Below are 27,356 nucleotides of genomic sequence, written 5' to 3'. Positions count from 1 at the left end.
CAGGGATAAATATTTTATTATCTAATTTCTGGTAAACGTTTTGTCTTCAGCCTTTGTCAGTGATGGTATAGGAGCTGGAGCACAGTCCCCTCCCCAAGTTGATCGGTACAGATTTATAGCGCTGTGGAAAAAAATCCCACTTGCAAGATCATTCTAGAAGGCGACATGTCCAGTCCATACAACCAACAGGTAGTTGCTCTGTAGGAAATGTTGCCATGTCAGAAAAGCTGTGGCCATCAGAATTAAAGTGTTGTTGAAATGGCTCAAGCCTCCATCTCTCAGCTATTGAGTTCACAGGGAGAACATGAGGCTGTGGAAATGTTTGCATCCCACCACTACACCCTGCCATGAGGACCTGCACATGGCATGCAAGGGGATGAAATTCAGCTAAGAAGTGATCACAAATGAAGTATAAACCAGCAGGTGGTGTCCTTGTTTTACACTTCCCATTCTCTGTAGCCGGGAAACTGGCCAGCAAATGCTGCTGCAGCCTGAAGACTGGACAAAGGTGTTAAGCAGCTGATTCATGTTGCAGTCGTGGAGCCCAAAGGAACCTTGAAGCCCTAGCCTATGGCTGTGCAAACTATACAAATGAGAGCCCAGCCTATAAAATGGCACTGTACCCATGGCAGGGAAATGGAACCATTCTCTCCTCCATTTATCTCCAGGCATTACTTATATATTAAATACAGGGTCTCCAGTATTGGCCTGAAGGTGTATGAGGCAGCCACCTGGCTGAAGTTAAGCAGGTCTGAATATGGTCATAGTTTCCATATTGAGTTCTCCCATGAAAGAAAGATGGGATATACATTAAATAAGTGAGGTTGGAGCAGAACCCAGGGCTGTCCGGATATTGCTGGGTTCTGACTCCCAGTGTTCCCAACTAAGATGGTCAATAGCAAGGAGTGGTAGGAATGCTAGTCCGGCAACAGCTAGAAGGCTCCAGATTGCCCTACCCTTTATTAACGGGTGATCTGGAAGTATTCCTTGGAGGTTAGACTTCCCTTATAAAATAGGAACAGTTGTGAGATCACCATCTCAGGGTTTTTGCAAGAATAAGAAAGAACCTAACAAACACTGCCATTAAAAGTGCAACTGTGATAATTACCGTGTTACAGAGAAGCTCTTTTAAGCATCTGACAAAAGTGTGTGTGTTGGGGACAGGGAGGTAGGATCGCGCGGACAATTCTTCTCTCCCAACTACCTGTTTAATAGGAAAAATGGGTAAAGGATAAGACATATTTTTGGACATGCCACTGTGTATCTCCAACTTCAGTGGAATGAATTTATAGATAGCTGCCAAGCAATATCATATCCTCAATCTGTGTATTAATAATGGAGGCAGTGGATTCATACACTTTGAAACATGATTTTCTACTGCTTTTAAAAGTTGTTTGTATGATGCCTATGTTCTGAAGTGGAGATATTCTTTGGAAACAAAAGGTGGAATGTGGAATGTCATCAGCAGTATAGCTATTATCACTTTTTAAATGTGTACATTTTATAAGTCACAACCCCATTGGGGAAAAAATACTAAATTTGGACATAGATATACTAAATGTGTGTAAGTCACCCATTTTTAATTATATGACATTCTACTTGTACTTTGAACCAAATACTTTAGCCTTTATCCTGCATGCCTTGAATATATTCCATGCCAAGTTTCTAGGGGTGGGTGCTTCCAGAAAAAGGTCAATTGCACTAGTGCCCTGCCACATCCATGAAATTTAATCAGGGCAATGCCATCTTCTCTTGTAACCCTTCTCCATGTTGCGCTGCTTGTTCTACTTTTTTCCCTTTTCACAAAAAAATGGGGGAGTTGAGAAAAAGCTGTACAACTGTTGGCTGATACGACTACAAGCCTTCTAGGTCAGCCTCTGTGTATGTTAGTTCAAAACAAATCAAGCAAAAAACCCAGCATCATCTCTCCCAATGTTTGGCCCTGTTCGTATAGACAAAATGGAACTGCCCATGCCCAAGCAGTAGGTTTCCACAGAGCTCTGAGATCTGCAGAAATACAATTGATCTTTAATGGGTGAGACCCTAAAAAAAGTGCAGAGTACTATTACTTGCTAACTGGTGGTGGTGGCTGGGGAGGAAATGGATTATCATGGAGGAAGATCTAGCCAGCAGGAAGATCTCACACTTCAGCAATGCTCTGTAGTGCCCACTTGTATCTGCATGATGAAGAAACACAGACCTGTATGCAGAAGTTAGCAGCAGGACACACACATAAATCATGCACTTACAACTCTCAATGGGTGCAACCCTCTTGAATAGCTATTTGAAGCAATCCAAGTTTGTTCAGGCAGGGGTGGGGTTGTTGGGTCAATAGCCATTATATAAGCAGGCCATTGCTTCAGCACACTTGGGTGCTGAATCACCAGGGGAATGTCCTGACCCTCATCACTTGGCCATGGAAGATACCCGTTTTGACCAGCTAAAAGGAAGTTTGGATCTGAACAGCTGACTTGGTATAATCTATTTTCCCACCCCACTTGTTAATGCATATAGGAAAGCATAATACATAAGAAGTAAGTCTGTTAAAACAAAAAAGAAACATGGCGATCGGATTCTGGAATATTTTTGTGCTGAGGATGCTATGAAGCAGTATCAGTATTGTAACAGATACAACTTTCGAGGTCATAAAAGCTCCACCCTTGAAAAACACCTGTATTTGTTCATATGAATCACCAGCTGAGGGAGTTTCTGTTTCAAGTTTCCTAAACAATGTCATGGAGACGTCACAGATGTCACACTAGATGTTTCCCATGCCCTTCACATGAGGCCCGATGATGCAGTTCCTTCCTGCTCTGTCTCCATCACAGTATTTCCAAATTGGCTTTGGTGCATTACAGTGGCTCTGCTTTACCTCACAGGGGAGCTCTTGACACAAAGCCACAAGTCTTCTAACACAGGACTTCAGACCAAGTCTTAGTTGATCATATTCACAGCTGTCAATTTATCAATCTGATCGAACCATTAAAGAAACATCTAGAACAGCCTTCCTGAACCTGGTGCCCTCTAGATTGGACAACAACTCCCTGCCTTCAGGACCACAGACCAGCAGTGGATTGGGCTACAGGGAGGTGAAGCTCAAATGTTCTGGAGAACACCAGGTTGGTGAAGGATGATCTAGCAACTGGTGTAGCCTATCAAATGTTGTCAAACTGTGAAATCAAGGACAGCAAAGGGCAGAGCCCTATAGAAAAATCAAAAGCTTTGCTAGAATCTGCAAGACATTCCTTTCAATCTGGCTCAAGTCAGTAAACAGCATATTATTGGCTCCTACTGACGTTCACATCATGGAAATGCCCAGGGGAGGAAGCTTATGCTTAGCAACTGCAGCATTCTCTGGGGCAGGGCAATGTTTGTTTTTGTCAAGTTATAACCTTGATCATTGTCACACTTTGCCAAATATTCACTAAACATTTGTCTGCTCATATCGAGGCCTTGTTGGAAGCACCCAATTCTGTCTTTACGCCTGTATAACAAACAGGTGCTTGTGACAAAGCCTTGCTGTTACATACATACATACATACATACATTAATTACATTTCTGTGCCACCTATTTCACCCCTGGTTCTCTAGGTGGCTCACATCAGACAATTAAAATACATTATAAAACAATGACTTAAGTTAATATAAACATAAAACCTAATAAAATTGCATTAAATTAAGACAATTGGAGGATTAGTGACTAATAGATATTTAAAATGTCTTTTAAAAAGGTAGGTCTTTACCTGGCGCCAAACAGAGTATAAAGGTGACGCCAGGTGACTCCTTAGGGAGGGTCTTCCAAATGTGGGGAGCAGCAGCAGAAAAGGCCCTCTTCCTAGCAGCCATCCCTCTCACCATCCTAAGGGATGGCTCACCTAAGGCGGCCCCCTGCATTGGTCTTAAAGGCCATGTAGGCATATGGGTGCAGGCGCTCCTTTAGATAACCAGGGCTTAAGCCATTTATTGCATATATATGGAGGGGACGGGCATATGAGAGAAGAAAAAAAATCACTGGCAATTGTAGTGTGTGTATATGGGAATGGATCCAGACTACCTTAGAAATCAGTCAATTGGACAAGGTGAATTTGCTTCAGCCCCACTGGCTTCACTCGGAAGTGAATTCTACTCAGTCTGGATTTAACCTACAGTAAATCAAAGTTTTAGGGAAAGACAGGCTTATTAGATGGCTGGAGGGAAAGATGGATGTGTGAAAGGGAAAGACCAGTAAAATGTGTAATACTCTCTCAGCATTCACAGAATGGGTATGTGAGGAGGTAGATGAGGGGAGGCTGCACTGATCTTGGCTATAGGCCTGTTACAGAGCAAGTATTTAATAACAGATATATAAATCCATGTGATTATGAACTGTAGTCATTAGGATCACAGGCAATTACACCTAAGATCCAAATTAAGTTGTTAAACCAGTTTTAAATCTGAGATTTGGATATGCTGACTGTCCATGCCCAGCATACACACACTCCTGTCAGCAACAGTTCAATACGTGGAAACAAAACATTTTTGTCTTGCAGAGCTTCATCTTCGTGAATTCCCCAACCCCAGTGGAGTGTAGAAAGGAGGTGGAGTTGATACAATTGGATTAAGATAGGGTTGTTTTCAGGTTTATGCCAGCCTTGTGCTTCTATGAACCTTGAATGCCTACTTTCCACAAACCATTTCCACTGATATAAGGGACCATCAAGCTTAGTATATTGTCCTATCTCCCAGTAAAGTTTATAGCACATCAAATGCTCTTTCCCTTTGAACTCTGGAATCACTGTTATGAAATCCAGTCATTGCACAGTAGAAATTCATTCCATACCCAAAGACTAGGGAACTGACTTGCTAAAGCCATTAAATCATGTGTCATTAAATACTATCAGGTTTTTAACAAAAATGAAAAACTGTGCCAGAATAGAACTGTTCATATGAGCTTAAATAACTTTATTTTAACATTCCATGAGGCTGAAGGTCTTTGTATAAAAACCAGTAGGATAAGTACCAAGAATAACCAGGCAGAAAATAAAAAATATACATTCAAATCCTTCAATAGTACACACTGAGCAACTGCATGTACAAGGGAATGCAAACTACCCCTTCAACAAGACACTCAGCATTTCTGTGCCCAGATTGTAAATCACAATTACAAACCAGGAGGCAGATTGTAGGAAATTATCCTCACTGTCTTTTGCTCAAATCTCATATCGTAGTATAGAACTGAACAAATCTTTGTATGGGGGAACAGCTACCTGATTTTGAACTGATGGTTACTCTGTGGATGCACAACCTGCCAAGCTGAAGGCCACAATCATCCAAAAATTTAAATCAGGTTATAAATGAGAAGGTATCTTCAATCCACTGCTAATCTGTCCAGGACAATCCCTACTAAAATAGCTAATACCATTTCAACACAGGGTGGTTGTATTTTAGAACAAAACTCCTACCCGAGGGTGGCAAACCACTCCTAGTGAGAGTGATATTAAAGCAGTTATCCACAGCCATGGCCACTATGTATACCATTTTCTATCGCAACCATTTCCAAAAGGAGCAGGCATGCAACTTTGCGCTATGGCTCCAGCTGGCTCAAAAGGCAGAAATAGTAAGCAGCACAGTCTCATGCATGTTTAGACAGGAGAAAAAGTCCTATACCTCGTTGGCTCAAGAATGCTGAGAGTTGTAAGCCTTTTTTCCTATCCAAGCATGCAGAGCCATTTAAAGCTTTAATTTGATTATTTAAAGGTTACTGCAGTTTTTAAAGATAAGTCTCAAGCTCTGACATGCTGGTTTTACACAGAAAATGTACCTCTGCTAGTACCACTCATGAAGCCAGAGGTATTCAAAAAGTCCACAGACCCTGACCATTTTGGCCACTCTTTGCAAACATTTGAAATCACTGCTCTAGCTGTACTCTATAATCAAGGCAAATGAGCTGCCTCAATCAATGGGTATCATGGATAGAATTTGCACTAGGCAGAACAGATGGATGGGTCTATTCAGTGAGCGTCAGCCACCATTTATGGTAACAGGAGGACAACATAATCCCTTACTCCACGCCATATGTTCAAACATATTCAAATGCCTGACTTATCTTGCACCAAATCCATACAAAATATTTAAAGGCTATAATTGCAGAGGTATTGCAAACTTGCATGAACTGCATTTCTTTTCACAAAATCAGTACAGTAGCCGTTAGTCTGCTTCTTTGGTGACCATGTATCATATTAAACAGTACCAAGAAAACTTAACAGTGCACAGTTCATTGTTAAGATCTTTGATTTTAGCAGACAAACTTATAATAATCCAGTGTCCTGACTAAATGCAATAGTAGGGCTGAAGAGCTGTTCAGTGCCAACTTCATGCCCCTTGTAAAGTGCATATGGGAGATAAAGAAAAGTAGCTACAGTAAGAACTATGGGTTAAAAGTCATCCATCAGAACCTTTAGACAATACCTGAATCACTGTGAGGTATCTGCCTTTCATCACTTTCACCTTAAATGATCCAAACAACTTTTAAAATTACAGTAGTTCTTACTGGCTGGAAGGCAGGAGTGCATAAACAGCGTAAGTTTGTTAAAGCCTTGGCCTTACAGTTTCTTTCTTCAGTCAACACCCATATTAAAACCTCACTTTCCTATCTTACTCATAACAATGAATAAAGGAAGAATTGTTTAATAATGGAACCCACTAAAACCGATCCTTTATAAACTAATAACATGTGTATAAGCAGAGCAGCCTATCCAAGGATATATAAAAAAAGCTCAATGAAATTTAAAAGTGCTATACTTTAACTGGATTTATCCCATGCTTGTGCAACACAACACACAAATACTCTTTTACTGATAAGAAATTCAATTTGTTTCACATATCCTATATATGTATATCAGAAGTACTGATGTTCCTAATGCAGCCTTTAACAGGAATCATAGGGATGGATGTGCTAAAAATCATTATTCACATTTTCTAGCATTCCTTTTTGTAACTCAGAAGCAAGGTGACTGACTGTTAAGAACCTTCAATCCTAGGAAAGCAGAGGCACTAACAAACTATTTGGCTTTGGCTAAGCATCTAGGTTTAAGGAATGACATGTGCCTCAAAAAACTGCAGCTGAGTACATGGAGATTGAAGTTCCACAATGAAAACTCTCTTGAATAAAGCAATCTGAAAGGTGGAGCAGGGGGGGATGTGAAAACAAAATTCAAATGCAGATGAGTAAGCTCAGCTATGAACTCAAATCTGAATTCTTACAGGTTGAAAGAGATTTAGCTATTCAGCCTTATTAAAAAAAATTGTATTTTTTTGTTCGCTGATTGTTTGCTGATCATTGTTTGCTGATCATCAACAAAATATTTATTTTCCTCCCCGTAACTTCTCCATAGTCTTCTATTTTTTTTAGTAATTTAGGCACCGTCACCACAGGATCTTCTAAGATGAAAACTAAATCATCTACAAATGCTTGGAGTTTGTAGTTTTCATCTTTAATTCTAGTTCCTTTAATATCTATATCTTTTTTCTGACATTTCTGCTGAGAACCTCTTAGAGCAGTATGAATAACAATGGTGATAAGGGGCATCCTTGTCTTGTACCTTTTTGAATATTTATAGTCTCTGTAAATTCTCCATTAACTATTATTCTAGCAGTCTGTTTTTCTTCCGTCCTTCTCTGATTCTCCAAGGTATTTGTTTGAAAGCAACTATCTGATTTTGGCCAACATGTAATGGCCAATCATGTAGAGTTCTGAGAATTTCATCTCTCATAGACCTTTTTGTAAATTTTATATGAACTTCTATCTGGAGTTTATGTCTTCTCACATAGCTCAAATTAACTCTATACACCAAATCAATTTCTTTGTCAATCTCTTCCTTTTGAACTCCAAGAGCATCAGCTAGCATTGTCTTTATTAGGTCATTTAAGTCTTCATTTTTTGTCTCTGGCACATTCTGTAGTCTCAAGTAGTTAGATGCCTTGTCCATCTCCAATATAGCCACTGAGTCCCATAATGTCTTATTTGTTTGGCTTAACTGTTGTATTTTCTTACTCATTTCTTCAGTCTTCTTATCAATATTGTCAGTCTTGTTTTCCACCTCTCTTATGTTTTGTTCATTCTGCTCAGTTTTCAGTTGGATATCTGCAAATTTAGCATTAATAGCCTCAATGTGACTGTACAGCTTATCCAATCTTTCTTATCCAATCTGAGGTCAACTCTGCACAACAATGCAAGGAAGAAGGGTTTTAGAAACTGGAATGGCTGATGCATGAAAATGGAAGAAGATACTTTAGAAATTGGGTAAGTACTTAAAGATAATGGCAAAAATGCCTTTATCCTGATGAACAGATTGCTGAATTTTAGCCCTTCTAAAATGACAAATTTTCAGAAAATTATTTGAATCAGCATGATGCAAAACTTCTCAAAATCAAAGCTGTTTATGAGAATAAATTTCATATGAGTGTTCACAAACGGGAAGCTACCTGGACTAATTTCCTGAATGAGAAGAAAGAAAACAATAATGTCCAAGTAAACTTTTGAATAATGTAGGTGTGCTATGCAAAGATCAAACAGGAAAATCTGAAACTTAAAAGTAGTTGCTAAACTTTGTAAGGAACTAAAAGAATTGGATCTGAGAGGTCAAAGCATTCTAATTCTCAATAAAATGAAATAAAACAAAGGGTAAATCAAATCCAACAAAGAACAAATAATGAACAAAAAGGCTACAACTATATCATGGGCAATTAGAAAAAAATCAAGACTCCTTCAAAAATCATTAGATTCCTTTAACTGACAATCACTCCAAGAAAGAAGTCGGTTTTGTGTGTAAGAGCCCTAAATGCTCACATGCAAGACTATTTCATCTTAACTTGATAGTAACTTTGTAAAGTGAAACGCAAGCAACTTAGCACAATCAGATGTGAATATATACAGCATAAACTTCACCAAACAAATGAGAATTCAACCACACAGCTCACTCTGCCAGTTCTTCAATAGAGCTAGTTCAGCAGAATTTCCTAATGGATTATATTGCTTATAAGTAAATTAAAAAGCATCCAGGTTTCAGATAGAATATTGATTTCCCCCAACAATTCAGTCTAAGTAAGGCACTTCTTCTAGTATTTCTACTCTAATTAGCATATGATTGTTTATATTGCACTAAATTAATACTCTTAAAAATACATGTGAGAAATTTATGTTTTTGAAAGACAATTGTCACTTTAAAATAAACCTTTTAAAATGCTCCAGTTACAGAGTTATTCACAGATGAAAACTGATTCATAACTTCTCCTAGGCCCATAATTTCAGGTCCTTAACTTCAACAAAACAACAAATCATGTACAGTATACTAAAAGGCTTGTTTTTTAATGTGATTGTCATTTTGGATTATGTAATTATTAACAGCCTCCCATGATAGCCTAAATCATCTCTATTCCTAGACAAGAGAATCATATTTTGTTTTGCTACAAGCAAGAGATGTTTAAACATTTACACATGCTCCACTTTGAAAATATATGCAAAAAGGTTTTGTCCGAGGTGAACTGTCATCTCACATCTTCCCAGCTTTCTTGTTCAGATGTTCTTGAACCCGAAGAATGTTAGGGGTTTCTTCCATAACTCTAACAAGCAAGTTATCTATGTAGTCTTCCAGCTCTCGCACCTGCAGATCTCGCTTTGCCATTTCATCTTTCTGTTTCAAGACCAGTTGGATCAGCTCGTCATGTGTTAACTGAGCATAAGCATAAGCAGGATCTGAAGGGTCGTATTTCTTTAGAAAAGGAAAGAAGAAGTTTGTCATTTTGGTAGAGAGCTATTACAATGGTGACCTCAACAATAGGCATTTGACCTCTGACACTGGCAAAAATTAGATGGCATGATCAAGGCAAGACATGCCCCAAGTACCACACAAGTGCTAAGCATCAACAGTATTCACAATCTCAGTTATGAGATCATGATTCAAGGTCCGTGCCCAAACACCCAATGAATAATTCTATAATACCAGCTGAAGCCACTGACCTGGTGCGGTGCATCACAGCTTCACTGTTTAAACAAAGCCTGGGTAGCCATGGATGACCAGCAACAAGTGTGTGTGCTAATTCCCGTGTCCTACCTGCCCCTGTTGTAATAAGCAACCCATGGACAAAGCATCTCTAGGCTGCTATTGCAGCAGAAGGGGCAGGAGACCAGGAAGCGGCGCACACACACTTCTCCATTTGTCTTCTCAACAACCCACAGTTTGTTAACAGGTTCTTACAATGTGCAAAGCAGGTCACTGAGTCACTCAACCCTGCCTTCTTGAACATTATTTCAGGCCAAAAGCCTATGGAGAAGACAGCAAATTCTGGGCCTGTACTAATTCACACCCACGCACAGGCTGAGCAGGTTGCAGCAAAAAAAGCCTCCTGATCGTCAACAGGAAAGTAAGTTGGTGGGAAAGAGTGATCTAAAAATTGAACTGACCCATATTCTTGTGCCCAAATAAGCACCTGTCCAGTCCATAAGTTAAACACTTCTTTTAACACCCAACAAGTCTTATACTACAGTTTTAGGAAGCTGGAACTTGAGTATACTTCACAAATGCTTTTACAGCACAATTTCACCATCAGCTAGTGTTTTCTAGAAGCGTATTTTGCAACTGAAGTCATGGAACATCCAATTAGTTTCAGACATACTGTGTTTTAAGTACCTTTAAATTGATTTCATTTTGGTTATCCAACATCTTAGTAGTTATGCTCAAAGGTTTTGCAGGTTTGCTTGTTGTAGCATTCATTGGCTTCACAGGTTGAAGTCTGAAAGAGAGATCCTATTTAGTTCAGGCAATACTTTTGTACCTTACAGTTGTATAACTGAACAAGAAAATTGTACTGTTCTGCTGCTGATACTGTTCTCCTTTGGGGTTCAACATGAAGCACTGTGTATACCTGAATGTTGGCTCTGGCCTTTCAGCAAAGTCTTTAAAGAACATTTTCCTCTTCTATATGTTCTTACATTCATTGCAACAAGCTATTTTTTCAGCTCTCACTTATAAACAGATCTACATGGCTTTAGGTTCAAATACAATACTGAAGATTCATATTTAATATTTCTTCAAAGGAATCCACGGTTCTCCCATTTCCATTTTGTCCTCACAACCTCGTTAGGTAGGTTAAGGTAAAAAAATAGCTGAGGTTCACAGCTTTGAACCTTAATCTTCCCAGTTTTACTTCAGTTTTCTAATCATGATGACTGGCTCTTTTGTTCAATAAAGCAAAATAGATGTGGTTGGATATTTCTACAATTGTCCAAGTGTCCAGCACATTTCTGACATGTATGTTGTTCAGTGAAAGTTAAATTTAAAGGTTTACCTTGGGAAATATACTTAGTTAAATCTGAACCTCCTAACACTTCAGAGCTCAATCTCAAAAGCCGTACAACACAAATTACAATGCATCTAAGGCTCACAGCTGCAAAGCCTTTAAAAATCTGGTTAGCTATTTATCAGAGGTTAGCTACCTTTTATTTTAGGAAAGACATAGGAACAAATTTAGCAATCTAACAGGATTGTATAAAAATACTACAAGGTGAAATATATGAAATATAATGGTCCCTGTATATGAGCTACTCATGTGACAGCACTATGGATGTCTGACTATTCTGCCAACACTATATAAAGCATTGCTCAGATTTATTTCTTCACTGAGATTTCTGCAAGAGACTGCTCCAAATTAATGGGAATCTAGATTTTTCAGCTTACCAAAAAGAGCAAAGTATCTTGCTTTGCTTTTCGTTTTTATGTTTTTGTTTGGGGCGGGGGGAGAACAAAGCCATTCATGGCGCTTGGAGCTTTCTATCTTAGTCCCGCACAACTCTCACCTGAGCTTAGCAGGATACGTTCCACCACTCTGCAGAGTCTGAGTGGAATGTGTTTCAGAGGGTGAAACCCTTGCCTGAAGCAGCTTCTTCTTGCCAGAAATTTCCCCTTTGGCATCCAAAGCCTCTGTTGTAGCTTTTTTCGGAGTTTCTGCTCTATTACAGCCAAGGGCATCAGATTGGAGTGAATTAGGAGAGTGAGACTGAAAAGAACTGGACAGAGGGGAAAGAGGTACAGGCTTATCAGGGAACTCAGGACAACCACCACGTTTATCTTCCTTAAAGCTCTCACCATTCTTCTGTTTCAATGTGTGATCTGCATTTTGAAGGTCTACTGCTGAAGATTCGACCAGTAGGTCGTGGGGTTTAACTGCATCATCAGGATCACTTATATTCACTAGTGATATAGTCTGCCTCTCACCAGTAGCCTTCTCATCTGATGTCAGCTCTCTCTTCTCAGTGCGCGGCATCTCTGTAAAATCATCCATACTATGTGATAAATCACCACAAGCTGCCATCTCTTCAGCATCCTGGTGAGAGTTGCTGAGCAGCTCATCATCTGAACCTACCTCTGGAATAACAGGAAGGGTGACAGGTTTCACATGCAGCTGTCCACTAGCTAAAATGCCAAGGTGTGCACCTATTGCATGGCTAGAGTGATTATTAATGCTTTGAGAAGGATCTGTAGTGCCAACATTTCTTCCGTGTGTAAGAATAGCCGGTTCAGAACCTGCTAATGAGTAAGTACTGGTTAGTTGTTCACTGTTAATTGAACTGTTGAGAGGGAATTCTTTAAACACAGGTGATGAGCTCAACATGTCTTCTGCTTCTGATTCATCAGACAGGGAAAGATGTATACTCTGGTTTTGTTTCAAAGCACTTCTTGGTGCTGGCTTAGGTGGTACAGAAAGAGAATTGTTACTCAATTCAGTACTTGGTATATTGGCTTCCTTATGTAAAGGCAAGAGAATTCTTGGGGCTGGCACTGGTGGCTTTACGTTAATCGAGGGAGTATCTTCTGCCTCTCTTTCTAAAGAGCTCTCATTCTTAGGAAAAGAATTTATTGTCCCATCATGGGGCTTAGAGGAGGAGCAACTCTCTACCTCCAGTTCCAGTTTTAGTCTCTTCCTTTCATTGGGATTTACTACATCCTCATTTTCATCATGCCATTTCTCAGTTTTATCTTCATTTGAAGTCTCATCACCACTACATACGGCATCATCACTATCTTTCAACTCTTCTAGAGCAAAAGTCACTGACTTCTTTGTTCTTCCATTTTTTTCTTTAAATGGAGGTACAGTGTGCACTCTGTCATCACTCTGAGTCTTCAGTATCGTTCCAGCTTGGTCATAAAAATGTGCAAGGGGACTCTCAGAGACAGATCTGGTAAAACTGGAAACAGGATCTATGTGTTTGTTTAAACCTTCAGCTTGAGGTTTCCCTAAATGCACAACAGGAAGGTGCTTGGAATCATAACAGTTATCTGCTAAAGAGGTAGAACTCAAAGATTCAGGAGCCCTGTTAAAGTTTTCAGAGGCAAAAGGATTATCAACATTAGATGGCCAAGAAGGAAATGTCTCCAGAGCTGAAGCTGGAGGAGGGTGTAGGGAATACAAGGGATCTTCTGCAGAGTTCTCAGAATCTTCTATCTGGGATTCTTGTCCCCATTTAGGAGAAAACGGGTTATTTTCACTGCTGGAAGAAGAAAGGCGGAAAGAATCCACCATCAAGTTTTCAGAGGCCTTTTCTTTGGATTCCTGCCCCCATTTTGTAGTGAATGGGTTATTGCCACGACGTGCAGAAATATTTAACGAACTACTAACAAGCTTATCAGAGTCCTGAGCTTTCGGTTCTGCATCTAGTTTAGAGGTAAAGGGGTTGTTCTCCTTATTAGAATTATGGAAATGATAGAAAGGAGAAGTAGGAGGAGGTACAGGTACAGTAAAAGTGGCTTTGGTTTCATCCTCTGAAGACACGTCTGGTCTGTAAAAAGGGACAAAATAAAACCTGCATGTCAGTTGCAGGTGCAACATGAGACAGGCAGAAACAAATTGGAGGTAAGTTTAATAAGGCTGCTCCCTGATAGAAATGCATAGCATTTTAGTAAACCAAATTCACTCCCTCATGCACCCCTTTAACAGCAGAAAATTCTTAAGATGGAAAGGAGCACATGCTGCAAATTGGAGAGAAAAAGACTGAGGCAATAAGAAATGTGCAGCACATTTTAAAATTCCAGTTAATGTATCAGATAAAGTTAGTGGCAAAGTCAAGATATATAAAGCACCAAAGACATAAGGGTTATAAAGAGCAAAATACTGTGAGACTTCTGCTATTCTGGTTTTGTTCAGAAATGAAATCTTATCCAGAAGAAAGATATCAAATTTAATCATCCTGTTGAAATGGAAAGGAACAGAGTATACTGACACTGTCAAGAAGGTATTTAACCTCAGCTTCAAAACTATGTTAGACTATAGAAAAGGGAAAATTAGTTTAAAGTTAGAGCAGTCAGTATTTTTCACAAAAAAAACCAATTATGAACATTGAAGTCCAGTTAGCACTGTATTCTGAACATGCAGATTAACTTGCTTGACTATTTAATCATTTACATATTAAAAAGAAGCACATTATCAATGACTAGAAGACAACCTTGCAAATAATCAGGGATTCTGAGCCACACATTCTGATTCAGCCACCCAAACTGTTTGAACCCCCTCAGTGCTCCTCCTCACTCTCAGACTTGAAGCTGCTATTGCAGTCTTCCCCAATAAAACAAAGGGAGGATCCAGGAAAAGCAACTTCATGTTCCCTTACTCCTTCCCCCATTTGGAGTTAAAGGGATGGATGCAAGTTAATATTGATGCAGACAATATTATCTATTCATTTATTGGTTTCCTATCCCATCTTTTTTCTTACAAAGAACTCAGAGTGGGTTTCTCCTCCTGCTCTCCATCTTATCCCCACAACAACACCCTGTGAGGAAGGTTAGGCTGAGAATCTGTGACTGGCGCAAAGGCCCCCAGTGAGCTCCATGACTGGACTGGATCGCCTGTCCCAGTCCCACTCTTAACAACTCCACCACAGTAGACACAGTCTCGCTGACCTGGAGAGCTATTAACTAGCTTAGCTACACTACTTTCCCTGGCAAAGCTTACAGAAGTAGTGTGGCTAGACTGACCCCCCAGCTGTCTTTAGTCAGGTGGGCAAACACAGTTAAGTCAGTAGCCGGTTTTGCATTCCTCTTCCTGTACTAGAAAGAGAGACAGACAAAAAGCAGTCCAGCCACCTGGGGCACAGCCTAGCAGAGAGGGTTCCATTCAGGAGGCAGTGAAGGGACTGTTTTGCTCCCTCCTGCCAAGAAGAAAAGGAGCATTTACACAGTATGCAACCACCAGAGGACAGCATGTGTATTCGGAAGGCCATGTGCTGGGGGATTTCTCTCTCCTTTACTGGAGACAGAGAGAGGCCCCATGTGTCAGCTGAAGAATTATCAAACAAGTGCATTTGCCAAAGGCTCAGCTGTCAAACCTGGGGGGAATTCTTACCTGTCTCAGACACATGGTTATTTTCCTAGATTGACACACAAGTGGTTCACACATAACAAAATGGTGGCAGTCCAGACATCTGGGTGCATTGTCTGCTTTACAGCACAACACACAATTGGCTCTGTTGCAGGTTATGCAATGTTATGCAAGAAAGCTAGACCATAGCATTGTTCAGGGGCTGCTTTGGTTGTTGGGCCAACTCCTGAACAATCAAGTGGTCCAAGTTCACACACCATGCAACATAACCTATGAATGAGCCAATCACCTCAAGACTAACCTGGGTTTGATGCGCTTGGTCTCCGGAGGTTTTACAGAAACAGCACTCTTTTCTGGTTTTTCTTCTTCCTCAGATTTTTCATTAAAAGGGTTCAGGGATGCCTTTGCAATAGGCACCCCTGTAGCACTGCTCTTGTCTGAGCTAGGGATTTCAAAAGGATTTATCTCCTTCCTTGGCAGTTCTTTCTCATTACGCTTTACTTCTTTCACTTTTGGAGAGGTGTCAATGCTATTCTCTGCCTCCTCGTTGCCTTTTGCTTCTTTTTTCCCTGTCACAAGAGACAGCAAACCAGACTTTTTGTTCTCCTGTTTTTTGTTCTCTTTGGCTTCTTTTGGAGTGTCTGAAATCACAGGAGTGTTACTTTCTAGGAAATCTCCACTATTAAGTAGTTTATATGAGGGCAAAGTCATGGCTTTAAAGGACTCTAGTGAGGAAGACACAGGTGGACCTTTGTCAGGTGGTAATCTTCCACTGATTTCAAGTTCCTTATTGGATTCAGAACACAAATTCTCCTGGGACAAAAAGTGATGTTTTTGCTGGGAAGTCTGAGGGGAAGATGGAGTGCTGTCTCTTGGAATGGTATCACTCTTTGATTCACATTCTTCCATGTAAACATGGCTGCCGTTAATACACACGTTGGACCTGGGAACTGTGTCATTTTTGGACTTCAAGCCCCCAAATAAAGAATGTACATCCTTCTTGGAATTATTCGTAATGATTTGGTTCAATTGCTTGGAATCTCCACTGCCCATTCTCTTATGAGACATGTCAGAATGGGGATTAACGACATTATCTTCATCCTTGTTTGTAGAGGGCTCTGAAAAGATAAAAGTGAAATCAGTAATCAGTATCAAAATGGTGAAAGTGCAGGTCTCAATGCTATGGAGCTCTTAGCAGCACTTACTACACTGAAACTGGGGACAGAGGATCTTACCCAATGGCAATTATAACAGACAATCGCAAAGGCACCTCTATTCACCTCAGTCTCATTTTTTTAAAATCTAGTTTTAGCCATTATAAAGAAAAATATATTTCAAAGGACATTTTTAATAAAACCACAACATTCCATGTCAGCATTTGGAAATTAGAAAGCCACGGAAGACTTTAAGAAACCATTTCTCTTATCAAAAAAAAAATACTTACTCTCTGACACTGGAGTTAAGGTGTCATCATCGTCGTCACTCCATCGTGATGTAAAGCCACTGGGTTTAAGCCTAACTCTCTCTGAAACTGGTTGGAGAGTAGGCAGCACAGACATGGACTGGGAGATGTTGCTTTTCTGCAAACCAGGTTTGGAAAAGAGTGTCTTGAACTTGGATTTTTTCTTTTCTTTCTCATCTTCCTCACTATCATCAGCTGGGGAGTGACTAATGCTAGGAATAATAGCTGAAGCTGTGTCTGGCAAGCCATTGCCTCGCTTCCCTTTCAGCTTGTCTTTCAGCTTGCCCAATGGAGTCCGAGACTTATCCTTCATGGAAAGATCAAACATGCTGGCAGTCATGTTGCTCCTCATGAACTGGATATCTACCTCAATCTCACCCCTTTCTTTTTCTTTCTTCCCTGGTTTGGAGTGAAGCTTGTACCATCTGCATAAGCAAATAAGAATTCAGATTTAGCATTACGGACTTAAGATGACTAGTTTCAACACACTAGTTGCATAATTTTTAGTTCAAACATAAAGAATCAGATTCTCCACGGGAGTGAAATAGTAGGTAAGTTTGCATATTGAGGCAAGCTGTATTTAGCCAACAAAATAGAAGAGGAAAGGGAAGAAAAAGGAACAAAACTGTCTGTCCTTCAAGGAAAAAGTGTTCTTATGTTTATTCCTGAATATCATTCCATTATTTTCAAAAATAATGCTTTAAAAATATTAGCCAAATGTTTCTAACATTCTACAGGATTCAGCCTTAATACAGAAGTTCTTGGTGCATGTAATGAGAAAAAACATAGCTGTTTTATGCTGCTGCTGCTGATGTATGTATGTATGTATGTATTTATTTAAAACATTTCTATGCCACCCCCATCACAACAAAGCCTTGGGGCGGCTCACAACAAAAACAAAAACATACAAAATTATAGAAAAATTATACACTAAAAATATTAAAACCCCAGTGCATCTCGGCTTAAAATTTTTTAAAATCCTACATAATAAATTAACAATTAAAATAAGTTTTAAATAAAAAGGTCTTAGCCTGGTGCCGAAAAACAAATAACGATGGCTCCAGGCGGACCTCTCTGGGGAGCACATTCCATAGGTGGGGCGCCACCGCAGAGAAGACCCTCCTCTGGCTACTCACCCTCCTAATATCATTCACAGAGGGTTCCCAGAGAAGGGCATCTGTTGCTGATCTCAAGGGGCAGGAGGGCATATATGTAAGCTATTCTTGAGCAAGAGCTTGTTCTCTTTGCCAAATTAATGTGCAGGTATACTTGCAATAATAATAATAATAATAATGCCTTCAAATGAAAGTTTTCCAAAAATATGTTCATATGACCTTAATGCTAAATGTACCCTCTGCCACAAATTCAGACATATCTATCTATAAAATCATTATTACTTTCATTGTTTCCAATTAAGGAGCCTGAAAAATGTAATTTATTAAAAGGGGTTAAGGTTCTGTAAGGATGTTAAACGTCCCCACAAAGCTATCATTTGTCTAGGTATTTTTTTGGGTGGGGGCTATTAGACTGAAGAAGACAGCCAAGTCAGTTCATTGATGTAAAATATGTTTAAAAAGTATAATGCACATGTGCCTGTTATTATGAGCAATGTATTCACTCCCCAAAATATCATCTCTTTCAGAAATTGTGAGGCAATTGTAATTCTAAGTCCAGATGTGTTGGACTACAACTGCCATCATTCCCAGCCCACAAGGCCCATCTGGAAAGCACCAGGTTAGACAAGGCTCCCCTACAGCAAAGGCTGAATCTTACAGAGTAGGGGTCAGGAAAGGTCGTAGCTACTAAGCAGATTCTCACGACCCCTTTCTGGCTCTGCCAATCATGTGTATCTGTAGTTTAGTATTACACTACCTTAACTGGGCAACTGGGCATGGCACTGATTAGACCACTGCCAAAAGCTTTTTCTCCATATAAGGTTATGACATTCAGGCAATGGCATAAACGATATCAACAGTTACAAAGAACTTTAATTGACTTTTGCTGAATTGGGACTTAAGATCCATGCCATCTCAGTTTGTCTAACCTTTTTGCTTCCTCACAGGCACAATATGAGCCAAAGCAAGAACTGTAGGAAAGTCTTGAATGGAGCTGGATACAGCAGATAGACAGAACTAGAATGAGAGAAAAGGAGAAAGTCATTATCAGAGAGTATTTTAGAGAAGAACAGGAAACTAATGAAACATGCAATTTCCCCTAAAATATGTTTTGTTATAATATTTTCAGAAAATTGCATGTCTTAGACATTTAGATATCAAAACAGAGAAGGAAATAAAGGAGAAAGAGAAAAAGTCATCAGAAAAAGTCACTTTTAAAATATCCTCTCACATCCTAAAATCTCATTTGCCTTAATTCACAAAAATAATAAATGAAATTGTGAAATGTTCCCTGGACTGTATTTAATATGGCACTATTGAAACCTCCTCCTCTTCTTATAAAAGTTTATCAGCACATATGATGCCAGTCTATCAGGAAAAGGCCAGAAGTCATCTCTGACCTTTAGCTCACTGTGCAGCAAAGTATCCTTTATTTTCAGCATTCAGTCATGCAGTCTCATAACTACTTTCTGAATGGTTTGTACCAACTCATCAGTTATACGCTTCACATTTAAGATCTTCCCATCCTCGAAAGATACCAATTAATCTAATTTGCATGTTTCTGTTATGCAATCTAATTAAGGATCTGTAGCTGATTAGCAATCTTTAATTGATTCCAACTTTCAATCAATTAAACTAGGAGTAGGGAATATGTAGCCCTCCAGATGCTGACAGACTGCAACTCCTGTCATTCCTCACCACTAACTGTACTGACTAGAGCTGATGGGAGTTGTAGTCCATCAACATCTGAAGGGTCATACATTCACCACTACTGAACCGAACCTTGCAGGCCTAGTTGCCATTTATAAAATAAATTAGGTACTTTCACGCTGAACTTATGCTACTTATTCTAATATGAAAGAGCTCTGAATAGAACATTTACTTCAAACACGCTGTGAACTCTTATCATGGTTGTGCAAAGTATTCAAGATTAACAAAGTTAACCAGGTGAGCTTGCTGGACTGGTTTAGTTAAATATTTGTTTCCTTTATGCCAAGCTGCTATTTATTGACTGCACACAAACATTTTAAAGAGAATTATTTACAATGCTTTGTGACTTCTAATTGTAAACAAGGACTTAAGTTCAGTCTAAAATTATGTTGGCCAAACAGAAGGATCATAATATTTTCTTGCTAAGTATAACTTTTTGTACTCCAATATAGGCAGTGAATACTAGGCACTTTTACTTCCCATGGTGCACATGCAGATGGGTTTATTCTACAATATATAGAAAAATGTCAAGCAAAGAGCAGCAATTGCTAGATTTACTTGTATCTATTTGAAACTAATTGCTCTTCAGATAGTAACATTTTCAAATATCATGATGGCCATCACCAGCCCTATGTCCTAATGGCTCACTTCAAAGTAAACTAGTGCAGCACCATGATGAAAATACTCAGCTATAAATCAGAAGGATCCTGGTTTGAGTCTCATGTTTGCCAGAAATCAATGGGTGGCCATATTAGGTAAGTTGTTTGATCTACCAGGACTTCCCTGTCAGTCACTACTAACAGGGAAATATCATCAATCTTCCTTGCTGAGCTATTGTAAACAGAATAGCGTGTACAAACACACTATTAAAAAGAGCATGGAACTGGGACTCAAGTGATCTGGGTTCTAGCCCCCACTCAGCCAAGGAGCCACCTTTGGGTCAGTTACAGACTCTCAGCCCTACCTATCTTACAGGGTTGTTGCTGTTGGGATTAAATTGAGAGGAGAATGATGTAAGCTGCTTTGAGTTTGTTGTAAGAAAAAAGCAGGCTATAAATTTAATAAATAAATAAATGAGATAAACCTCAATTCAAACTATGTGCCATTATTTTACTGCTTTTTCAGGCAGATGTTTCTACCTAAGAGTGCTGCTTTTTACTTTTGAACATAACTCCTCATTAGCACAAGTCCTAATTATGCCTCATATGACAAATGAGGTTGTGCGCAGACCTCATGAAGTGAGGTGGATAGTAACTGCATGGCAGTCCTGGGGTGGGGGGTGGGAGGTGTACCTCTGTGTCACTTCCTTGCATAGTGGAAACATGGAGAAGCGCCACCCCATACATGAGGCATTATACAAGTGCTGATCAATTTCATTTTCCTTTGGATGGACTGTTTTGGTATCATTCCTTTTGGAGCCAGCATAAATTCCTTGACATCTTTCTTTTGTAATATAGAAGTACTAAGTCCTACTTACTTGGCACTGCTACCTTGCCACCGCAACTTCTAAAATATAAATCCATTTTTGTGTTTGGAGTTCTAACTACTAACATATATCTTATTTCTGTTACCCTGTAATCTACTGTTTATTTTTTTACTCCATATATATACACACACACACACTTGTTATTTGGCTTTGTAGTACCTTCTACAGATTTTTTTTATGTTCCAGTGTTATTTTTAAAACACTGCATTTTAAAAATGTGTTTTTGCAAAAAAAAAAAAAAATTGCAGTGGGTGGTGTTTTACAAGTATCTTGTCTTGTAATGCCTCCTGCCGTTATCCTGTCCAAGGTGCCTGCGCCTGTTTGTCCTCCTGGTTCTTGGCCCATGAATAGTTCCTGACCGCTTATGAGTTCTGCCCCGATGCATACTTCTGGTGTCAACTTGTACCATGCCTGTGACTTGGACGTGCTACCTGCCCCAAAACTTTGCTTTTGGACTCTGTTTTGCCTGAAGTTCTGTTGCCCTGCGCTTGGTACCTCTGTTGCTTTTCTCGTCTGTGGCCACCCACAGCCTGGCCCCACACCCTGACATTAGGTTAAGAAAAACCGAGTTGAATTTTGTATTTTTTTTTTTAATGGAAGCTCACTTTCCTGTCTTTCAGGCTCCCAACGATCCAATGCACAGCTTCAGGTGAAACTTGAAACCATTACACCATTGGCTATAACCATAATTGAATATTTGCAGACCCTTCCTCCCACCTTTCCTTTAAAATTGCAGTGTCAGCCTCTTTTCAGTTCAGTCAGCCTCCTCCCTTGGTATTTGTATTAGCCTTCAAACAAACATGTATCTGGCAATTAGAGAAAAAGAAGTAAACAAAGCAGGCCTCCAGGTTCACAACAACTGAGCCCACCATGATTTGAACCAAATTCAAAATATTTTGGAACAGTGCAAGGACACGAGGGCCACAGGCTAAACATTACTTTAAACCCTGTGTTTAGCAATTACGTTTTTTCCGGTTTTACTTCAGAGTAGGATCACAACAAATTGTGGCAAGTTCTTAAGGAGATGGGAGTACCAGACCATCTTATTTGCCTCTTGAGAAACCTATATGCGGGTCAAGAAGCAACAGTGAGAACTGGACACGGAACCACTATTCGGCAAGGCTGTATACTGTCAGCCTGCCTATTTAACTAATATGCAGAGCACATCATGAGAAAGGTGGCACTAGATGAATCACCAGTTGGAATTAAGATTGCTGGGAGAAATATCAACAACCTCAGATATGCAGATGATACCACTGTCATGGCAGAAAGTGAAGAGGAACTAAAGAGCCTCTTGATGTGGGTGAAGGAGGAGAGCACAAAAGTTGGCTTAAACTCAACATTAAGAAAACTAAGATCATGGCGTCCGGTCCTATCACTTCCTGGCAAATAAATGGGGAAGAAATGGAGGTAGTGACAGATTTTATTTTCCTGGGCTGAAGATTACCGCAGACGGGGACTGCAGCCAAGAAATTAAAAGACCCCTGCTCCTGGGGAGGAAAGCTATGGAAATCTAGACAGCATACTAAAAAGCAGAGACATCACCCTGCCAACAAAAGTGTGTATAGTCAAGGCTATGGTTTTCCCAGTTGCAATGTATGGCTGTGAAAGCTGGACCATAAGGAAGGCTGAGCGCCAAAGGACTGAGGTCTTTGAATTGTGGTGCTGGAGGAGACTCCTGTGAGTCCCTTGGACTGCAAGGCGATCAAACCGGTCAGTCCTGGAGATCAACCCTGACTGCTCTTTAGAAGGCCAGACACTGAAGATGAAACTCAAATATTTTGGCCACCTAATGAGAAGGAAGGACTCACTGGAGAAGAACCTAATGCTGGGAACAATAGATGGGAAAAGAAGAAGGGGATGGCAGAGGATCAGGTGGCTGGATGGAGTCACTGGGGCAGTGGGTGTGGGCTTGGGTGGACTCCGGGAGATGGTGGAGGACAGGAAGGCCTGGAGGAAGGTTGTCCATGGGGTCGCGATGGGTCAGACACGACTTCCCGACTAACAACAACAACAAGGCACAAGTGACTCACACGAGTTTGCATCAAGGTCCTAGCAGAGAGAATGGGGAGTGGTGGTGATTTTTAAATTTCCACCCCAACCATTCGCCAGGGTGCCTTTCTGGGCTTAAGAACACAAGAGCACTGCAAGATCAGACCCAGGGTCCATCTAGTTCAACCTTCTATTCACAGTGGCCAACCAGCTGCCCCTGGAAAACCAACAAGCACAACGGCACCCTTCCACCCATGTTCCCCAGTCACTGGTACACAGAGATGACCTTTCTCTGAAAAGTGGCATACAGCCAACAGGACTAGATGTCGGTAGCCTTGTCCTCCATCAAAACACCCGAACCAGAACCATGCACCTAATCCAGAGCGGAAACGAAGCACCGCCTCCACTAGTTAACATCGGTTTAAGGGAATGTTACGAGGCTGTCACGATCCTGAAACCGGGTCTTCAAGGGAGCCGCTGGGGAAGTGGCGCCCTCGAAGCACACGAAGCTCAACTAGCACGAATGTCCGGCCACCTGCGGCTCTCCCTCTTCCCTTCGTTCTTCAGACAGGTAGCCTGCCGCTGAACCTGGAGGCTCTCCGCGCGCCCCTCCTGCCCTCACCGTGTGCTCCGGCGGCCCCCCTCCGTCTGCAGCTCGGCCAGGCTGACCTCGGCGCGCCCCAGGAACTTGTCGAGGCCGAGCAGGGCGCGGTGGAAGACGGTGAGCTGCAACAAGGCCGGCGGGGCGCCGCCCGGCCCGGGCCCTCCGCCTAGGCCCCGCCGCGGCGGTGGCGGCAGCTCGAAAGTGGCCTCCTCCCGCCACTCGGGCGAGCCCTGGCAGCGCTCGGCCACCGAGGTGGCGAACTTCTCCTTGCCCAGCGCCATGACCGCGTACGCGTCGCTGCCGCCGCCGGCGCCCTTGGCCTTGGCCCGCAGCCCGCGCGCCTTCAGCACCGTCACTTGGACGTGGGTCGGCGCCCAGCGGGGGCCCGACGACACCGGCGAGCCCGGCAGCGACATGGTCTCCCCGCGCCCTCGCCCGACTGCTGCGCTCGCAACTTCCAGCTGCGGGGAGTAACCGCAGCCCGGTCGCGGAGCAGCCCTTGGAAGTCTCGCGAGAGCTCGCGCCGCCCTCGGGCGAGGCTGCTCGGGGCGCGGCCGGGCGGCGGCCCGTCTCCCGTCGCCGGTGCTCGGGCAGGTAGGGAGCGGCCGGGAGGGGACGGGGGTGACAGTGCGGCCGCGGCTCGGCGCCCTGGCCTCTGGCCCGCACTCAGTCAAGGGGCCAGCTGGGGGACTGTGCGCCAGTCCCAGCCTCTTCGTCCAGCCTACCTCGCAGGGTGGTGGTTGTGGAGACAAGCTTGGGAGAGCAGCCGGAGAAGAATGAGCTGTGCCGCTTCGAGTCCTTTATAAGAAAAATGAGCAGGGTATAAATCTGATGCATTGATGCATAATAAACAAATGAACAGGGATGAGCAAGCAGTGGCCTTGCAGTCGATGATGACTCCAGTTTATCAGCCACAGCCAGCAGTCTGAGCTGATGGGCATTGCAGCACGAGAGATCTGTAGGGCCACAAGTTTGCAGTCCTCGGCCCAGATAGACAAGATGTAGAGATGAATTTGCTCTTCTTTAATATATACGCATACATCAAGAAAGTATTAGTATTATACTACATTTATATCCACCTTTTTCCCTTCTGTAAAGAATTACTGTAGTGACGCAAGCAAGCAAGCAAACAAAAAATAGAGTCCCTTCAGCTGCAGGACTGTTATGCTGTGTGCTTTTCAATGGCAGGGCTTCTATACCTGTAGCAGAATTCCATTAATTTAAAAAATATGATTCACAAAAACAACAAATTGGTTTTCAACCAGGCACCTTAAAAAGGACAACTGTGGGCTAAAACTGACAAGCCTTAACACCACATCCTCCCTAAGGAAGTGGTAAGTGCAAATGAAATTGTCATTTTTCCGAAACGGATAAACCATGTGGACAGGATGGAAAATACGATATTCTGCCGTGGTTGTGGAATATAGATGATAATTTACAGCCTACTGGAAAAGAGAACTGGTGGGAAAATATTTTTTTAAAGTAGAATAAGTAAGAAAATAACATTATATATTCACCCAATGCATTTTGACTGTGGTGTTTTGTTCGGGGGCTTCAGGGCTTAAAATTAGTAAATAGATTGCAGAGACCTCTGAAAAGAGGTCTCTGAGAACTTGCAATAGCATGTATCCTTTAAACACTAAGTTATCAAGGAGACAAAGCTTTTCTGGGCATGGTTGAAAAAAGTAGTGGGAAAAGCTCCACTTGGTGAGGGAAATGCACTCTGTTTTTGGACAGAGATCCTATTCTCATATCCTTGTTCCATGCAATGCAGCCACCCTTTATTTTGAAGTCTTCTGAATCCAAAGTTTTAATGGCTGAAGAGCAGGCAGGAGTCCAACAAGGAAGCATTTCCTAACATGGGAAATAAAAAGGGGGAAGTGTCACTGGCTAAAAGTCTACCTAGCACCTTTTCCAGTTTTTTTTAACTGCCCTTGCTGCAATGTCCTTTAACAGCACTAGCCTGAGACACAGAAACCATACAAACAGAACTTTTTCTGGCCTGCGCTACCTGTTTAGCTTCTGCATGCTCGGCTGCTGTTAATAGATAAAGGAATAGGGCAATTAACAATCAATCCCTAAAGAACAAGCAGAAAGCCAGGCGGCAATGCTTCCTTATCGCTTCTTGATGCTGGAAAAGGGTTTCTGCCCATCTCTCAGTGCTGATCCGTAATAGGAAAAAAAGAGTGATATTTCAAGCTAGAACATTCCGAGTCGATCCATTAGCTGTTCCTGAAAATATCCTTACACCAGCAAATAACTGTGGTCAGTCCCACACATCTGAGGTCAGATAACAGTAGTTTGCAGTTGCAGGCGGTCTCAAATTTCTCTTTGTAGCATCTGCATACAGATTCTGCTTGCATTACAAGATTCCTTTAAAGGCACTAAGGTATTGAAGGAACAGGTCCTTCTGGACATGTAGAAATACTATTTAGCTGTTCAAGAATTCAGCAGGTGTCAGCCCTAAATTCCTGTTTTTTGTTATTAGTTGCTACTATGTACTAAATTTAAAGCTGAAACTAAAACCTTACCAGACAATTATTTTTATTTGATTAATACAGTGGAATCCAGTTTGGGAACCTGATCTTGCCACCTTGCTTGTGTACCTGACTTCCCTACATTTTTTTAGCCATCTGGAGCTTTGCAACTTTGCATGGGAGTAAATCCCACCGTACTTTGTAAGGCTTCTGCATAAACATGACTAGAACTATGCTGCATATTGGGGAGTGTCTCTCCAGATGTTGTTGGAGTTCCTGCCTTCTCTGCCTTGATGCCTTCCAGATGTGTTGGCTGAGATTGCTGGGAGTTGTAATCCAACACATTGGAGGGGGGCACCAGATTGCAGAAGGCTGCTGTGTTCCGTCTTCCCTGTTCTTCATTCATTACTTTGCAGTAACATGCCCTCCACTGATCTAAAACCAACCGAGCAACCAACCTTTTCTGGTTACGGATATATTTGAGAACATCTTGTTCCATAAATCATTCAAAATATAGCCACAGTATGATATGTATGTGCACAAGAACCGAGATGCATCCAGCCTTCACTTTGAGATTCATCCTCTGGAGTTCTTGAGGAAGGATCTATGAGCTCAGTGCATGGCTCCTTGAAGTAAAACACCCTGGGAAATTCAGCTTCCTTCTCCTCCCTGGCGTTGCTTACCCTGTTGAAGAGGGGGAGTAAAAGCCAGCAGAAATTGCAAAGTCAGGGATGTCTCTGTGTGTGACCCCACATATTAGTCCCAACATGGGGAGAGGATGCTCAGCCAATTGCCCCCAATTTGAGGATTTGTTGTTAGTATTACAGGTGTTGTTAGTATTACAGCTGTCCCACTTTTTGTTGCTGAAATGTTGGAGAAGACAATAAAGGAAGCCTTAGAGCTAGTTCTCTCCCCAAACCCTGGTAAACACAGAAATGTGCAATCTGTTAACTATCAACTTATGCCTCTTAAGGTGCTGTGCAGTTCTTTTGTGTCGGTTGCTTTGAAAACCAGGTTCCAGCTACCTTATCTTCAAACAACCTGGTGGGTGCCAGGAAGTGGCTGTGTCTCCCAGCTTTGTCCAAAAAGAAACAGCAAACATGGGTGCATGTGATAAAGCCAAAATTAGTGACAATAGCTTTCCCGCACTTGTTTGTGCGGC

The 27,356-nt window shown here is 41.4% G+C and overlaps 1 protein-coding gene across 3 annotated transcripts; it reads right to left on the bottom strand.

Moving 5' to 3' along the window:
• Positions 1–4,920: 4,920 nt before the first annotated feature.
• Positions 4,921–24,145, bottom strand: RAB11FIP1 (RAB11 family interacting protein 1). 3 transcript variants are annotated; one of them, XM_044437441.1, is made up of 6 exons: positions 23,736–24,145; positions 16,793–17,235; positions 15,650–16,466; positions 11,834–13,813; positions 10,668–10,770; positions 4,921–9,749 (listed from the first exon to the last, which is right to left on the bottom strand). In XM_044437441.1, the coding sequence occupies exons 1-6, from the start codon at positions 24,131–24,133 to the stop codon at positions 9,531–9,533; spliced, it is 3,960 nt and encodes a 1,319-aa protein (XP_044293376.1). In that variant the 5' UTR covers positions 24,134–24,145; the 3' UTR covers positions 4,921–9,530. The 3 variants fall into 3 exon arrangements, with proteins under 3 accessions (XP_044293376.1, XP_044293377.1, XP_044293378.1); XM_044437442.1 differs by lacking the exon at positions 23,736–24,145 and adding an exon at positions 18,855–20,975; XM_044437443.1 differs by lacking the exon at positions 11,834–13,813.
• Positions 24,146–27,356: the final 3,211 nt, after the last annotated feature.

Source organism: Varanus komodoensis, unplaced genomic scaffold, assembly GCF_004798865.1.
Source record: "Varanus komodoensis strain SLA01 unplaced genomic scaffold, ASM479886v1 scaffold30, whole genome shotgun sequence".
In the NCBI taxonomy this organism is placed as follows: Eukaryota; Metazoa; Chordata; class Lepidosauria; order Squamata; family Varanidae; genus Varanus; species Varanus komodoensis.
This window is presented reverse-complemented; position numbering and strand designations above follow the sequence as displayed.

Bases quoted from the DNA above. Each gene is read 5' to 3' on its own strand.
- RAB11FIP1 (XM_044437441.1), bottom strand. From the start codon at position 24,133: ATGTCGCTGCCGGGCTCGCCGGTGTCGTCGGGCCCCCGCTGGGCGCCG. The intron at 16,467-16,792 runs GTAAGTATTTTT...TTATCTTTTCAG, and splicing joins CTTAACTCCAGTGTCAGAGA to AGCCCTCTACAAACAAGGAT. The intron at 9,750-10,667 runs GTACTTAAAACA...CCTTTTCTAAAG, and splicing joins AAAATGAAATCAATTTAAAG to AAATACGACCCTTCAGATCC.